This window comes from Tachysurus vachellii, chromosome 12 (genome assembly GCF_030014155.1).
Source record: "Tachysurus vachellii isolate PV-2020 chromosome 12, HZAU_Pvac_v1, whole genome shotgun sequence".
NCBI lineage: Eukaryota > Metazoa > Chordata > Actinopteri > Siluriformes > Bagridae > Tachysurus > Tachysurus vachellii.
This window is the reverse complement of record NC_083471.1, coordinates 21084081-21101199: the sequence shown is the minus strand read 5'-3', so window position 1 is coordinate 21101199 and position 17119 is coordinate 21084081. Positions and strand designations below refer to the sequence as shown.

At 37.5% G+C, this 17119-nt stretch overlaps 1 protein-coding gene across 2 annotated transcripts in view; it reads left to right on the top strand.

Moving 5' to 3' along the window:
- parp8 (poly (ADP-ribose) polymerase family, member 8) overlaps positions 1-17119 on the top strand; it is a 38038-nt gene that overhangs the window by 11345 nt on the left and 9574 nt on the right. For both annotated transcript variants that reach the window (XM_060882754.1, XM_060882753.1), the window contains 12 exons: positions 2921-2958; positions 5104-5193; positions 6790-6857; positions 6943-7011; positions 9578-9672; positions 14238-14298; positions 14874-14964; positions 15165-15231; positions 15323-15451; positions 15896-16421; positions 16807-16860; positions 16945-17040. In XM_060882754.1, coding sequence (XP_060738737.1) covers positions 2921-2958; positions 5104-5193; positions 6790-6857; positions 6943-7011; positions 9578-9672; positions 14238-14298; positions 14874-14964; positions 15165-15231; positions 15323-15451; positions 15896-16421; positions 16807-16860; positions 16945-17040 — 1384 coding nt within the window. The remainder of the gene's footprint in view (positions 1-2920; positions 2959-5103; positions 5194-6789; positions 6858-6942; positions 7012-9577; positions 9673-14237; positions 14299-14873; positions 14965-15164; positions 15232-15322; positions 15452-15895; positions 16422-16806; positions 16861-16944; positions 17041-17119) is intronic.

The window sequence follows — 17119 nt, the reverse complement described above, 5'->3', positions numbered from 1 at the left end:
AAACTGTACAGCACACACACAGCAGGTGCACCACTGTTCTCGTGCTTTCACTATGAGCGAGATAGATATTAGTTACAATTAATGTCTTTTTTCTACATCTGAAATTGGTTTAAAAAAAAAAATTGGAAGTGTCAAATGTTAGCTTAATCATTCCAATCCAATCCCCACCAGCTACAATATGTGCATAAGTGTCCATGGCAATACAAAGAAATGTGCTCCTGTTGCCTTTTGCTAAGACTTTAGTTACTACTTTTTGGTTACTACTTTACTACTTTGTCTGGGGAAAAAAATCTCTTCTGCTGACCTCTGAGTGAGAATTTCCATTTTGGAATTTTTAGAGATTTCTTAGAGCACAGACCAAAATGAGAAATGCTGCAGCTGACAACATCAACCTGCCTCAAAAGAAATAAAGTCAATAGTATTACAATGGGGGGGCACGGTGGCTTAGTGGTTAGCACGTTCGCCTCACACATCCAGGGTTGGGGGTTCGATTCCCGCCTCCGCCTTGTGTGTGTGGAGTTTGCATGTTCTCCCCGTGCCTCGGGGGTTTCCTCCGGGTACTCTGGTTTCCTCCCCCGGTCCAAAGACATGCATGGTAGCTTGATTGGCATCTCTGGAAAATTGTCCGTAGTGTGTGAGTGCGTGAGTGAATGAGAGTGTGTGTGTGCCCTGCGATGGGTTGGCACTCCGTCCAGGGTGTATCCTGCCTTGATGCCCGATGACGCCTGAGATAGGCACAGGCTCCCCGTGACCCGAGGTAGTTTGGATAAGCGGTAGAAAATGAGTGAGAGTGAGTGAGTATTACAATAGTATAGGTTGATATATTTGTTTATGATCACTGATATCTGATCAATTCCACACCGTCTTCAGCCTATACCGTGTCTAAAGTACCTTTACTGCTAAGTAAAGTTTGATCGAAATGACAGCCTCCCTTTTTATCTAGTACTGTAAATGAAACAGCGCTGTGTGAGGATGGGGAGTTAATTTGGCTCGCAAACATATGAATCAGTCTCAGCTGATTAATGGCAGTAATATGCCATGTATATTGCCTCAGGTCATCATTTATTCCTTCAATTTTAAAGGATTACCTGGAAATCGGGTTCATAAACTTTTCATTTCTGAATCTGAAAAGATTTTAAGGCTGTTCTTGTTTTGCCAATCACACCAGCTGTTCAACAGACCAGATGAATTTTTCATGCTTGTCAAACCAAATAGTGACAATTTGGTAGAAATCTGTGCATGAATGTGCAGTTTTTCTTCTTCAGTTGTAGATTAGAAGCACAGTGTAGAAAAAAAAACGTAATGAACTCGGCTCTTTCCCAAGATTCTCTAAACAATCGCATCTTCATTATGTAGAAATCCTTGAGGACCTGTAGGGGTTCTGAGTTTAAACAAATGACTGTCTCATAATAATCTATTTCCTCTGTTTAATACCTCAGCATGTGTCTTTCACTTCCCATTTCACAAGAGGTTATCGGTTATGCTAAGATATTGTGAGCTCTTGGGTGTCTTCCAACGTTTTCTTGTGCTACCCAAAATATATTGTGGCCACGATGCTAACAAACGCCTGCTCTTGGCTTTTCACTTGAAAAAATCTCAAAGGTTTATTCACATTAATGTGCTTTTTGGAAACTTTTCCCTTTCTTTTTCCTTAGCTTCTAATTAGCCTTTACAATTCCTTGACACTGTCTTTTGATATACTGCACAACACAATGGAGCTTGGGCTTTATTTGGTTTATGAGACTATTCACTTTTGTGAATGTGCTGTCCTGATTATTTTTAGCACACTCACCAAAGTTGATAATTAGGCTTAAACATTCTCTCAGAAACGTTCGGCTTGTGTGATTAAAAACACGGCAAAGTGCAACCGAACACAATTGTCTGTTGATATCGCAGCCTCGATGAAACATGTAATAGAGACATTATTAAGTTGTTAAAGTTTTAAGGGCATGCGCCTGGTGCTTTCGTCACTTCCAAGCCTCTGCTATTTCAAGCTATACACAAATTCTTGGTTACATTTTGTTTAACCAGCCATGAGCTGTGAGAACGTACACTACAACACGTAAACACAAATCATGCTTTTTGGTTTGTTTTCTGGTCTAAACAAACCATTCTTTATTGTGGTTATTCATTCATATCTCTACTACAGAAGGTAAGGATATAAAAATGGTGAATGAAGACTTTCCTCCTGTTTGTCTTATTTATGTCTTATTTCTTGACACGCAGCTTGATTGGACAGTTTGTGCTTAAGGCTGATAGATTTGAAAGGATGCTTTTGTTCTGTTGTGCTTGGTTTAACATAAATCCTAAATAATCCAAAGACATTTATTAACATCAAATATTCTGCTATGCCAAAAAAAATGTAACTTTATACAGTACAAAAAATGGATTTTATCTATGAGACAAGACTCTGGTAGTCCACTAATACCAGTCACACCTGGATCCACCACATACGTACATCTGCTGTATATTACTGGTACCAGTTATAGCACCATTTGGATATATGTAAACCATTGTTTCTAAGTATGAAGAAGAGTTGTTTGTAGAAGGATGTCTGTTGGCAATGCTCGGTTGATTTCACTACTGATCCTTGAAGTCACAAGAGTAAATGAAAAGTGCTGCGTAAAGCTGAGTACATTTCATTATAAAAGAGACTTAAGTGGATCAGCTGTAAAAACAAATCATCCGTTCTTTCTAATTCCATAATGATGTTTACCTGTTTACTGATTATGCGACAAAGGGAATTATAATTAGTTTAGATTTGATTGACCACAAAAGTATAATTGTCTTGAAGCAGTTATTAGACTACAGTTTCTAATTTATTAAAAGAAAACAAAAAAACAACACAGGGTTAGGTTCGGATTTACTGTATATTTAATTTGTCAGACGTGTGATTTGTATTTTGTTTTTATTTCCACAGTGTGTCCTACTCTGTACATGTCTCTGATGATTATCCAGGTAAAGTATTTTTTTTCTTTTCTTTTCTTTTCTTTTCTTTTCTTTCATTTTCTTTAGTTTATTTATTTTATTTTATTTTATTGTATTTTTCTATTTATTTTTGTTTTATTTTTTATTTCATTTTTATTTTATTTTATTCTTTTTTATTTACACCATTGGTTCCCAGAGTGGGCTTCATGGACACCCTGGTGCCACTGAAGCATAGCCATGGGAGGTTGACTATTTTTATTAATAATAAATTTAACAAAGTTTAATAATGTTTATGAAATAAATCCATACTGAGGAGGTTTGTGGAATTTATTTGTTTGAATGGGCTACAAAAAGCTTGAGAGCCACATATTACAAGAAGTGGACATTTCAGTGGACAAAATCAGTGGAGAGTTTATTTAAGCTCCAAATGATTATATGGAAGGAATCTGAATTTATTTTGATTTTCACCTAAACTGTGATGTCAGACTCTGAATGTATATAATAAAGGCAATAAAATCTGTAGATGTTCCATATTCATTACTAGTAATGGCTTTTAGTTACCTTTTTATCCCCCTCCTTATACTTGTCCTGGCTTAATGAACGGCATATTTAGATCACGTCAAGTTTCGCTCCACCGCTATGACAAGCAGCCGGAGTCTTTTAGGCAGAGTTTAATTTGGTCAATGAACTATAATTGGCCTGCCAAGAAATCTCCTGCAGGACATGTCATGTGAAAGCGCATGTGGATTGTCCACTGCTTCAGAGTAAAGGCACATTTTAGCCTTTTTTTCCCACACCATGGGGTCATTAAAATGATACTTCATTTCACTTTTACTCAGTCAGCACACTGGTCCATCGATCTAAAGTGCATAAATGTGTATATTTGTTATTGCATTACCCTTGACTCAAATAACGATGTAAACATCATTAAGTGCAGGATGGATAGCAGCATTATGTTTTAAGACCTGTACATTTTAGTTACAAGTTTAGTTTTAGTTATAAAAGTTTAGAAAAAAAAACATTCATTCTTTTTAACGTTATTGTTAGTATCTTGCTGTAGTTGCAGAAGTATTTAAGAATTATTTTCCTATAAATGTTTTTTTACCTCTTGTATCACTGCAGTTATCAGTGTTATCACTGTCAGTGTTTTATTATTTTTATTTTTAGGCCAACACATCCTACCTTTTAAATAGTTTTTGTTATATTTACTATTGTAGAATATCTGAAACAACCCAAAACCAGTTATGTTATAGCAGCTATGGATAGTCGTTCCCTCACCAGCCTCGATTTTCTCTCTAAAAAATGAATATTAAAAAAATATATAACTAGTCGGAACGTTACCAAGAAACGTTTCTCATGGCCATACCTCTGACACTCCGTCGAGAAACCTGCAGACCGCTTTACCTAACATTAACTCATCTGATCTCATTAATACTCTTGTGACTGAATGATCACAAATCCCCACAGCCGTATTTCAACGTCTAGAGGAAAGCTTTCCCAGAAGAGTGGAGCTTATTATGACATTAAAAGGTGGACTAAATCTCGATCTCGAATATCTAGATGTTCAGAAAGGACATACGGTTGTGTTGGCCAGGTGTCCTTGAACCATTTATTTTTGTCACTATGACACTCTTGTTTTAGTGGTTTAGAGGATCGACCTGCTTTTTATTTTCAGAAAGACACAGATACACTGATTCAGACCACGTTTCCAAATCATGGTCTTGATCCAGTGTTCTGAAACTTAATCCTACCTTCATTATAGTGCACAGTCAGCTTTGCATTTGTTTCCTGGCACAGATTTGGTCGTTATTTACAAAAGCTGGCAAAAATTAAAGTAGTGTGATAGTTAGTTCAAGAGGAAAAAATGATTTAAAAACCACATTGCTTTCTTCAGCCTCCTTCTCTTGTTATTATGCAGTGTCTTAAAGAAACATGACTAGAAAATTGACTCTCACTGCTAATTTGATTACGCATTACAAATAAATAAATTATGTATTATAAATAGATGCGTACCGCAAAATTCAATAAGACCATTATCTTAGTCTGTTCATCAGTGTATTGTGGGCATGTAAACACGATTAATCAGAATTGTTTAATTAGACTGTTATTATAGCCCTGGTTTGGTTGATTGCTTTTCATGTTAATGCTAATTGACGTGTCCTGTTTCTCTTTCAGACAACACATACGTCTCAAACTCTGAGAACAACGATGATGTATTAGTAACAAGAGATCCCATACCAGTTATTTTCCATAGAATTGCAACAGGTAAAACCTTTATGATATGATATTAATTAATCACATCTTATGTTTCTCTAGTTATTACTTTGTTAAATGAAATAAATGCATACGATAATAAATAATAGAGATGTGCAGTACACTCTGTAGGTTAGAGTCAAATTAGACTTTTAATTTTAATCGTCAGAAACGCCTGGGCATGGTGATGGTGTTATTCAGCAGGACAGCTGATGGTTCTTGTATGAAGTAATTCACATACATATTGTTTCTAAGTGGTCACATTTTTTGGTAACTTGAATAGACCACAGATGGCCATTATCTTCAGTTAGTCACTAAATTGGTACATTGCCATACATTCAGGGACTAATTACATAGCTTAAGTCTACAGTTTTAAGAATTTTCTCTTGTTTTGTTTGCTGCTTAAATCTGGAATACTGACTGCAATTTTTTCCCCTATGAACGTAAATAGAAATTGTCTCGCACAGCAGCTGATAGATAATAAGCACTTATACACAAGCGCACAAACAGATGAAAGGAAAGCAGTATAATGTGTGTGTGTAAGGTGCTGCCTTCCCAGCTTCAGTGAACCCTGCCAGTTATTCTTTAAGTCTCTGGAAATGTACTATAGCGATGAGCTCTGTTCATCTGAATGATATTTCAGTCGGGGTTGTGATAGTGGGGAAGAAGGCTAATGATGTCACTAGAAAATCTTTCAAGGTCAGGTGATAGTAATGGTCATAGCATATAACATACAATCGTTTTATCCTCATCAAGAGATTCACTGAGATCTCTTGTTTTACAGAGTAAAACTATCATAATAAATGTGTATGTCTTTTCAGTCCCACTGCCCTCTAAATGGGAAAAGTGGATCCAAACCATAACCAGCAAAATGTCCCTACAGCATAACAGAGCCCACAGTTCCTCCATTAATGTGTCATCTGACTGTAAATGGCAGATGGTATAGAGTCATAAGCCTATGAGTCATAAGCCCAGTGCTTCCACTGTTGTTCTTAATAAAGCAAGAACTCTATTTTTTATTTCAGCTTCAGAGATGTTTATCAGCACAACTTTGTCTAGACATAATACGTTTTATATTTCATCTTCAGAGATGTTTATCAGCACCTAGGACAAAATACATTTACTCAGTGGCCCCATTTTGACCTGCCATGTACACAGACAGCTTCTAGATTGCCTAAATCATTAGCAGCTTAGCTAATCATCTATATCACAGCAGGTAAAGCCTCAGGCACCAGGTCTAAATCCCAGGAGTGATGACGATAAAGGAACGAAAGATATAGAACAGAAGACCACTATTTAGATTTAGTATTCTGTAGTTAGTGGATTAAATGTGTACGTGTTATCCAAGGATTACTTGCTGTATATGCAGCAGAGTGTTGGAGTGTAATTGACTGTGGATGTGTCTACTGATTTAGCAGTGAAGTATGTCTCCTTAATCACTTTTAGTGCAAAGTCAATGCAAAAGAGAATCCATTAGAACCTTGCATTTATTTAATGTAATGCTATAATTACTAAAAGACGAATAAAAATACTAAAAAATAAATATTATAGCTTAATAATCGACTCAGTAGGTATAGATCATCATCAGTGATTTCGTGTTTTCTACAGAGATAAGGACAGCTAACGATGACAGTTGTCTTTCCATTAAGTCAAAGCTTCAAATTGACAAAAACCCGGTAAGAGAGATACCACAGTGTTTCATTCATTACAATGAATTTTACATTTACATGTAATAACTAATAACTTGTTTCTATTCTACAGTGCCATTACACTGTAGAAGAGGATTCAGAGGGAGATAATGACTCTGAAGAGTTCTACTATGGTGGACAGGCAAGTGTATATGATGTTTATTTACTTGGAAATTAGTTTTTATAGCTCATGACAAACCCTAAATTCTAGATTCTTTAATTAGCACACCGAGCAAACAGAAGCACCATTGTGCTGCCAGGTCATGTTATTTTGTCATCCAGAAACATAAGTGACCAGGTTACAGATGAATGGAAATCGACCTACCCACGATCACGTAGGACATTATGTTTACGGCTTCGGTAAAAATGCAGCAAGCCATAAGCCAACTTTTGGCAGTAAGATTTGGTGTTCCGTTCTCACAACAAACATAAAATTGATTACGTCCCTCAGGATAGTGTTTCTTTTCTCTGATATGTTCACCCATTGGGGAAAGGTGGCTTAGTGTTTAGTACAGCTCCCTTGCACCTCCGGGATGATGGGTTCTGTCTCTGCCATGTGTGTACAGAGTTTGTTTGTTCTCCCTGTGCTTTAGGGGTTTCCTCCTGTACACAAGTTTCCTCCCTCATTCCTAAAACACACGTTTGGCTGATCATCTCTAAATTGTCCATGATGCCTGAGTGTGTGTGTGATTGTGCCTTGTGATCTCATCCTCTCCAGGGTGTTCCCTTCCTCGGTGAGGGACACCCTGAACGGGGTGCCAACTCATCGCAGTGCTTATCCACTTACTTATTAATAATAGGAAGGCAAGACACTAAAAACGATTTTGTAAGCAGCCAAAGCCAAAAACCCTTAAGGTTTCTTTGCTCTATAAAGCTATTAGTACATTCATCAAAGGAGGTAAGAGAAGATTTCAATCATGAAGATATGAATGTCAGCGCCAGCGAGTCCTTCTTAAATAACTCATATACCAGATCATTGGAGAAAATCCATTACAATAAAGCCAGGACAAGTGACCTCGATTTACCCTCAGTGAACCAGACTCACGGCAGACTTTCGTGACTGATTAGTGAGCCGTCATTTCGATGAATATGGATCCTCTTATGCCCTCGGTGCCTGTGAACGCACACTGGCACTCGCTCACAGTAATGTGGCCCCATTACAGCTCTGACATCCATTGTGGTTTTGGAAGTGTTCAATCACTGCAGGCAACATTGTCATCTTCATCATCATCATCATTATCATCATTGCTTCAGGTCCTCTGCTGAAAAGTTATATTTCAGCACTGAGGTTATCAGATGATGGTAAATAAAGAGCTCAGCATTTTAGTTTGGCCATAATAGGAAAAAAAGAACTAGTGCCCGTTTATTTCACTATTTCTGTTACAGTTTGCTGCCTGTAGATAAACCTCATGTTGTCATAGCTACTTACGTAGCTTGATTTACTTTTGGAAGTTTCTTGATTTGCCTCGAATGAATTAAAATGTGGTTATTTTGATGAAGTAAGTGAAGCAGAACACAGGCAAACAGATCCACATTGTCGACTAGAACAGATTTGTCAATCCTGACAGCAAAATGTAAATAACAAATTTCCCCCAGGATTATTTGTTTGGCTGTCTGGCACATTCGGACAATTGACTGCACAAAGATTACATTCAGAAAGTTCTCAAAATTGGTTTGGTAAAGAAAGGAAGGTTTATGAATCACATAAAACTGTGAACTTGCCTTGTTATGAATATAAGAAGCGGGGATTGTGTAGCAGTTTGGTGATGTCATATTAGAGCAAATAAACAGTTGCTTAAAACATCAGATGAACTTGATGATTCAGTGAACCCTTGTGTTCTGTGTTCTGTATGATTACCCAGAATACTGTGCACATGAATAGGATCTATATAGGACCATACTGAAACTGGGCAGTCTATTTGTAATAACGATTTAATCTGAAGCTTTTCAAAAAAAAAACCCCACATTTTAATAGTGTAGGATGGGAACACTGGGCTTCAGAATGTAATGCAGTGCTATGACACACTTGTACCGAATAATGACGTAGAATCAGCTCAGCAAGAAGGCGGTCCAGATGATGACAAGAACAATGGTGTTAATGTTAGTATAAGCATGGAAGTTGAGGTTTAGGAAGCTGGTCTGTTTGAGCAGAGTTTACAGATGACAGAGCAGAGAGAACTGGACAGACAGAATTGTATCTCCCTGTTCTACACTTCCACTAACTAGCTTTGAGCAAACATAAACATTATTCATGGATCTCATGGGAGGTTTTGAACGCCTTCTCTGTTCCTGAAGTTCTGCTTCCTTCATCATCGTAGTGCCGAATTGAATAAAAACATTCTCAAGATAGTAGATAAAATGAATTAGCTTTGGTGTTATCTTAGGACACAGTGGAACTTTGTGTCTAAAAGTGGAAAGAAGTTCTGACCTTAGTCACCTAGAGTTTCTTGGCTAAAGTTAAATAACTGCACTGCTGCTTTTATTGCCTAGGGCTCAGTGTTTGCCCCTGACCTGTGTGTGTGTGTGTGTGTGTGTGTGTGTGTGTTTGTGTGTGTGCGTGCGTGTGTGTGTGTGTGCCTGTGTGTGTGTGTGTGTGTGTGTGTGTGTGTGGTGTGTGCCTGTGTGTGTGTTTGTGTGCCTGTGTGTGTGTTCCTGTGTGTGTTCCTGTGTGTGTGTGTGTGTGTGTGTGTGGGCTTTGCCTCTGGCAGGTGAATTATGATGGGGAACTTCACAAACACCCACAGCTGGAGGCCGACCTGGTAGCCGTGAGGGAGTTATATGGCCATCATGCAGTATCTCTCAGGTACTTGCTTGTTCTTTTGCTTCTTTTGGTTCCTTAGTCAGCAAATCAAATTCTACCCAGCTAAGGAATTTGTGCTACTGTTTAAAGTGTTTGTTGTTCAAAGTTTGAGAACACATTGGATTGGGTTTGTATATGAAAAAGCAAGACATAAGAACCTTTTCATTATAAAAAAAAAGAAAAGAAAGAAAACTGCGATGATCACCGTGCAAGCATAATAATGTGGTGCTTCGATTAAACTTTAAAAAACACTCAAATGCTATAACTGTAAGTCATTGTTATTAATCTTAATGTATTTTGGTAAATGCCAGCACAGGTTTTTTTGTGTAATTGTGTAAAAGGAAATGCCACAAGGTGTTCGTGCCTTTTAAAAGGTCTGCAGTTGTTTTTTTGTTTTGTGATTCTTTAAATTCAAAAATGTGAAAAAAATTCAGCTTTTGAAGATAAGTGTGTCATTTGGAGGGCCAGAAGGCAAGAAAAACAAGTATGGAGTGGCAGTAAAATATCGGGTATTTAAGGATACATATATATATATATATATATATATATATATATATATATATATATATATATATATATATATATATATATATATATAAAAGGATATTTATATAAGGATATTTATTACATGATTAATATACATTGACAAAATCCCCCTCATTGCAATGTAAATCTAACAACTTCCTTATTTTTAAGACATACACAGATACACAATGTGATATCCCACTTACACAGTGGCTGCACGCAGTCAAGCTAGACAAGCAGCTGCTGAGGATTTTCTGCCTCAGAATTCACAGCAAAGGCAAACAACCTCCTAGTCGCTAGAGTTTAACCAATTTTTGTAGCAATCCTTTATTGCTTATTATTGATGATATATGTAGTGTGGAAGGAGAACTAGTGTGAAACGAGCCTAAGTAATAATGCTGTTTGGTTCTTACTAAGAGGAAGAAATACTGTGTGAGTATAAAAGAAGCAACAGTGTGAAATGAGAGAAGGGTAAAAAAAGGGAGGTAATCACCTTTTAGCAGCTTTTAATAACTCTGTTATTACATTACATATACACAAATATATATAGACATATATATATATATATATATATATATATATATATATATATATATATATATATATATATAGCCAAGTTGAATGTAGGTCTGAAGAAGCAGCTCATACCAAATGAACACACTAAAATGTTCTACTTACCCCTAGAACCCTGCTCACTCTCCTCTGTGTTTATATTCTTGTTTTTACCCATCCATCATTTTATCATGGCCTTATTTATACATGTGTGAAAGTGTGAAATGGGGAAACTGTAACCTGCTGTACACACCACCAAGAAACTTCCCCAGCCCCTGGGTATATGCAGTGGTTTTCTGCATCTAAAAGGTTTAGCCTGCTTAAAGTCATGTCATTACCAACTTCCTCAATCTACAATGATCACAATATTTTCCAGACAATTTGTTATTTTCAAACGAACAGCAGTTGTTTAAGAGTGCAGGCCCGCAGCTTTACAGCAGGTCTGATGATTTGCATATTAGCTGATTTGCTGCGTATGCTGGAATAGATTCGTCGTAAACTGCTTACTTGCATTGCCTTCCAGAATTATTGGCAGCTGCATAAATAGGAGCAAAATGGCAGTATATAATAAACCTTATTCACAGTCATTCATATTCAAAGGGGAAACAAACAAAAAATCATTCTGATTAAAACCACATTTTTTGATAACAAAACTATATATGTGGCAAAATTTAAAATAAATGAAACAAATTGATATTCATGAAAAAATTGAGAATTTTTTTCACAACACCAGGAATTTCCTTTAATCGTGTCCTGTTTCCCGGGGGTATAAATATGAGGTGATCAACCCACCCATCCTTGTGTCCCCTTCCTTGTGCCGCGAGTCCCCTGTGATAGACTTCAGGCTCCCTGATACCCTGTGAAGGATAAACAGTACAGAAAATGGATGGATGGAATAGTGATCACACTGTCACTCCACTCAGAAAGAAGGATAATGAAAGATTGAAAAAAGAGCTCAAAGATGACAGGTTTAGTGCACAGAGCTGATTTTTGTGCATGTTTCAAAATGTGTTGGATGCCACTTTCATAGCAGGCTTTTTGCAAGAAAGGAGTCCTTCCTGTGAGCATTTCACACAACGTTGTGGACAAATGCGTCCAAAAGCACAACGGCTGAGCTCACTATCAGCATGTGAAGGAAAAAAAAAGCAACACTTACAGAAAACAATTTGTTTATTTCATTTTATGATGCATTCATTATAGAAGACATTGTATATTTTAACGTATTTACAAGCAATGTTATAAATATTTTATTTCAAGGTTTCACTCTTACTGATGAGCATGATAAAGGGTTTGATAGCAAACCTTTTTCCAGTCATTATTACCGCAGCATATCGTGACAGCATCTGTGATCTTAACATCCTGAGAAAATGTGCACGCTTGACACATAGAGTAGGTGGGGATCATTACAAACGCTGCCAAGCCATTGCTAGAAGAATGATTCATCTGTAAAATCTGGTACTAAAACAGCATATTTTTTTAATACTAGGCTATGTTTGTGTGACAGGAAGAAAATGGACCTTTTGAAACAAATGTAGAGCTTATCCTTTTAGTGACAGACATCTGTTTTGTCCACTTGTGCCATTTTTTTTTTAACCTGTTGTCTGTTGTGTGTTTTGTGTACTTTAGAGTAGCGATGTAATCGGACCATTGTGTCTACAGATAAGATTCAGCAATGTAAATGTGTAAAGTGTGAAAATGACACCTTGAGTCTTTTGCTTCATTTTTCTAAACAAATCTTTAGCCTTAAAAGAGCAGTGTGGGACTTTTTGAGAGTTGGGATAGAAAATTAGATAACACGTAGCCAGGAGTGTGAGAAATCTGTCTTGCTATATTATGCATGTGCTGTCACTGTCCATAGCATAACTCTGACATTTCTAATGAATCGCACATCACACCACGATATCTGTCTATGTCTCTCTCCCTCTCTCTCTCTAAGGAGTGGGAAATGTCCGTACATCAGAAATACGTACGCATCACAGTGACCCAGTGACCTTGTTTTCTACACAAAGACTGAGAAAAGGAAGGAAAATGTCTTCTTTTTCACTTTGCCAGTTTTCGGGGTTTTATTTTGCTCTGCAGTTTCAGTAAGATGCAGTTGGTTTGGAAAGTTTGCTAAAACATGCTAATATTTTGTAAGAATTTTCTCCATATTTTTACATTTCGTGACGTTCGTTATCTTTACGTTTTCATTTCTATCCACATTTTCCAAGTCAGGGAACTTATGTGGTCGTATCAGAACAGAGAGGTTCATAAAAGGTTTAGCTTTACGATGAGTGAGCTATAATAGATATGACCTTTTATAATCTGTAATGAAGACACAGAAGTCCCATTCTCACTTATGTTTACAATGATCTGCTGCCAAATCTAATCAACCAGAGTCTCAAAAGTGGTGAAATATTCCTGCTAGTCTGTCTCCAGTGAATGTAATGTGTTGCTAATAGCTCCTGTAATAGAACAGAAGTTCAAGTAATTGTCTTGAGCTTCAGTTAATAGAGGAGGGAAGTTTGTCCCAAATGACTGCTCTTTCTGAATATCTCTTGGCCTTAAACTCAGAGAGTCTATTAAATCTTGGTCAGCAGCTCAGAGCTGAAGTTTATGGACACATTATTTCCTTTTATCCTTTGCAAAGCATTCTGATGTGATAGTTTTTGTTGAGTGATAGGTTAAGATTTTTGTTGTTGTTCATTTGCCTTTCATTCTGCTCACTTTTATGTGCATTGCTATAGGATTTACAAACTAAACAATGGGGAATATGTGAATGATCTCAGATGAAAAAACAGATTTCAAAGATTTTTAGTCATAAACACTATAAAATCTGCCCTTATTAAAGCACCACACACAGCATATTAAACATGTTTAATGTGAAGGCTCATGGCTGGACTGTGAGAAGATTAGTGGGTTAACATTGGATTTTACACAACTGACATTACAGGACATGGGGGATGTGATAGCTCAGTGGTTAATGTGTTGGATTACAGCTTAGAAGGTTTTAAGTTTGAATCCCATTCCCACTAAGCTGGGCCCCTGAGCAAGACCCTTAACCCTCAATTGCTTAGTTGTATAAAATGAGATGAAAATGTATGTCACTCTAGATAAGGGTGTCTGCTAAATGCTGTAGAAGTAAGGACGATCATTTAGACCAGCCTGAAATCAGGACACCTTTTACAGTACGTTTGTCACTCAAATCAGCCCGATTATCCTCTAATGTGAGACAGGCAGATGCTGCTTTTTACTCCATAAATGCAACTGAAATAATGTGTAGCATTATAAACTCATGAGATTTTGCATGGTTGTGTCTATGATTTCAGATAACTGGAGTTGTTAGTCAGTGTTACTGGAATAGAAGCAAAGCATAATAGCAGTTTAAGGGACGGCTTTAACGATCGGCTCTTTAAACGTTTATTAAATAACGATGAATGACTCCCCAGACGATCTGAAAACATTCTATAGTTTTATAACTAGTGTAAATGTATGGTTTGTTGTCTTTTTAGGGAATATGGTGCAATCGATGATGTAGACATTGATCTACACATTGATGTCAGTTTCCTCGATGTAAGTATTAAATGTTTACGTTCATCTGGAACTCTTTGCTGATTGGAGAAGTGATTTTATTTACAGTATATTCAAAAGTCTGAGAGCACCAGTGAAAATGCTTCATGCATTGTTTTCCAATTTAGCACAAGAGTTAAACAATTATACTATTGATATATCACAGTTTCTTACAGTATGTCCCCCATTTGCTTTAATGACAGTGTGACTCATACCTGCATGGACACCACAAAACCTTATGACCAAATTTAGATCCAATCCATTCGATTGTGATCTGTACATGTTTCCATAGGAAAGATTAGACATGAGGAAAATCTGATCTTCTGTACAAAGCAGTTAACATAGTCAATCTCACAAACATGCTTACTTTTAAACAGTTACCTAGTAATGGTAGAGAATGTTGAATATTAAAAATTCTAAAAACTTTGTTTATATCTCATTTATGAAAATTATTATTATTAAAATGAACCAAAAATCCCAGATTTTCAATGTAGCCTCAGACTTTTGGACTCCACTGTATATAAGAGAACGTACTTCTACATTTCTATTGTCTTTCATTTCTACTATATTTTCTGCAGGAGGAAATTGCCCTTGCCTGGGATGTGGTCAGGACTGAACCTGTCATTGTACGTCTTCACTGCTCGCTCACGCAGTATCTGAATGGACCAGGTCAGAACACACACACACACACACACACACACAAACACGCGTGTTTACTAAACATGTTCATACTTGCTTGAAACGTTTAAAACTGTGCCAAAACTTAGATCTGTAGGTCTCTTATGCTCATGTCCAGAAATACTTGTACTTAATAAAAACATACCTTACTTTACCTTACTAAATACCTATTTTCCTTTGTTTTATTCTAGTTCCCACCGTTGATGTATTTCAAGTGTCCACAAAAGACAGGTTTGGCCTGGGACATCAACTGAAAAAGTATGACTTAAAAAAAATCCTATATCAAATCTTATCAACTTTCTAAACAGATTTGCTCCTGCTGAAAGCTACTGTTTGAATCTCTTATCAGGATAATGCAGACCTTTGTCACACAGCAGTGGAAGCATCATACTAAAGACAAGCTTAACTGCCCACATAGCAAAAAGCAGACAGATAAGAAGGTGAAGTCTCCTCTGCATATCTTCTCAACCCTTCGCAGGTAATAGCAACACTGCTATGTATAAAACCTAATAATCCACAACCTTTGGGCTTCTGTGAATTAAAATCTAAGAGTTAAACCAAACTCAGTAGCTGTAGTATATTTTTAGGCCTATGTAAAAGATCAAAAAATTTTGCTCGTTTTTCTAAAATTATTGAGTTTGCAAATTGGCATAAAAATTTGTCAGAATTCTCATTATCCATAGTCTTGATTTATATGAAGACTACTCGTGTGTCAAAATATTCTGTGTTTAATTATGTCAAGCTGTTAAAATCTCCCTTCATCTCACATTTTTCTCCCAGTGAGAATGGTTTAGATCTGATATAAAAAGAAACATCATTACAGAAAGCAAGTAACATTAGGAGGGATTGTACACACCGTAATGTTTTTCTTCCCTTGATTTGCTTTTCCTAATTATACTTCTGCTGTTCTGTGTTAATGGAGGTCCCCTAGCTATCCCCCACCCGGCTGCACAAAGAACAAAAAGAAACTAAAGCACGAGCAGGATGGTGTGTCCAAATCTCATCGGCTCTTGCGCCGTACATGTTCGAGCGCAGTGAAGCCTGAGGTGGACGGCTGTTCTGGGAAGCCGCGCAAACTCCTGGGCCCTTCGCTGTCAGAGCAGACGCCTGGACTCAAACCACCCCAACAGCTCTTGCCGAGGCCTGAAGAGAGCATGATCTCACGGCCTCACCGACTCCTGCCACGCTCCGGCTCAGGTGAGCCTCGGTGTGAACGTAGCACAGGTGCCGACAGTAGCAGCGTTCTGAAGCCCCACCGGCTCCTTCATCGTACCGATGAACTGGACGGTCTCAAGCACCACCAACGGCTCCTCGGCAGGTCCTGCTCCAGCAGTGCCAAGATCACCAAAGGCGAACTGCTCAAGGAACCGTCTGGAGAAAGTCGTCGTCTCTCGCTCACCTCAGGGCTCATAGGCATCCTGGCCCCGGCACTCTCTCCTGCACCTCCGGTAAGCTCATTGAAGAGCCTTCTGAAGCTCTGCTCAAACTTTATTTCTGGTGTTAATCAGTGCTGCATGCATGCATCATTGAGTTTCTCAGCTCTAATGCACATGATTCGACTTAACTGATTTTCAAGCTCTTTATGAGCTGAATTATCCGAATTATAGTATGGAAATGATAATGCAGTGTAGGTCTATTACAGAGCTGGAATGTCCCAAGTTTAATTTACTGTAATGGAGATCATTTTCACTGAATGCAGGGTTTGTTTGTTTTTTTTTTTTTGCTCTCTGCACTAGAAACTGTTTTCTTTTTTCCCTTTTTAATTTAAAAGAAAATGGTTTTGAATTACAGTAATGTATGGTATGGTATATCTTTTGTCATTTTCTTGACTAGCCAAACAATGGAGCCAAATCTATTCCAGTCAGAGACCGTGGCTTTCTCGTCCAGGTGAATATTAACCCATCACACAGATTTCAGCACAACACAGGTATGTAACACATGTCTCAATAATGGATCTTAACTGTATCACAGACAATGGAGTATGCAGAGCAGAGGATCCCAGTGCTGAATGAATTCTGCGTGGTCTGTGATGAACCGCATGTGTTTCAAAATGGACCGATGCTCAGGGTGAGTGTCCAGAACACATAACTATGGTACAAACTATGGAATTACCAGAAAACAGATCCCAGGCATCATGGCATTTTAT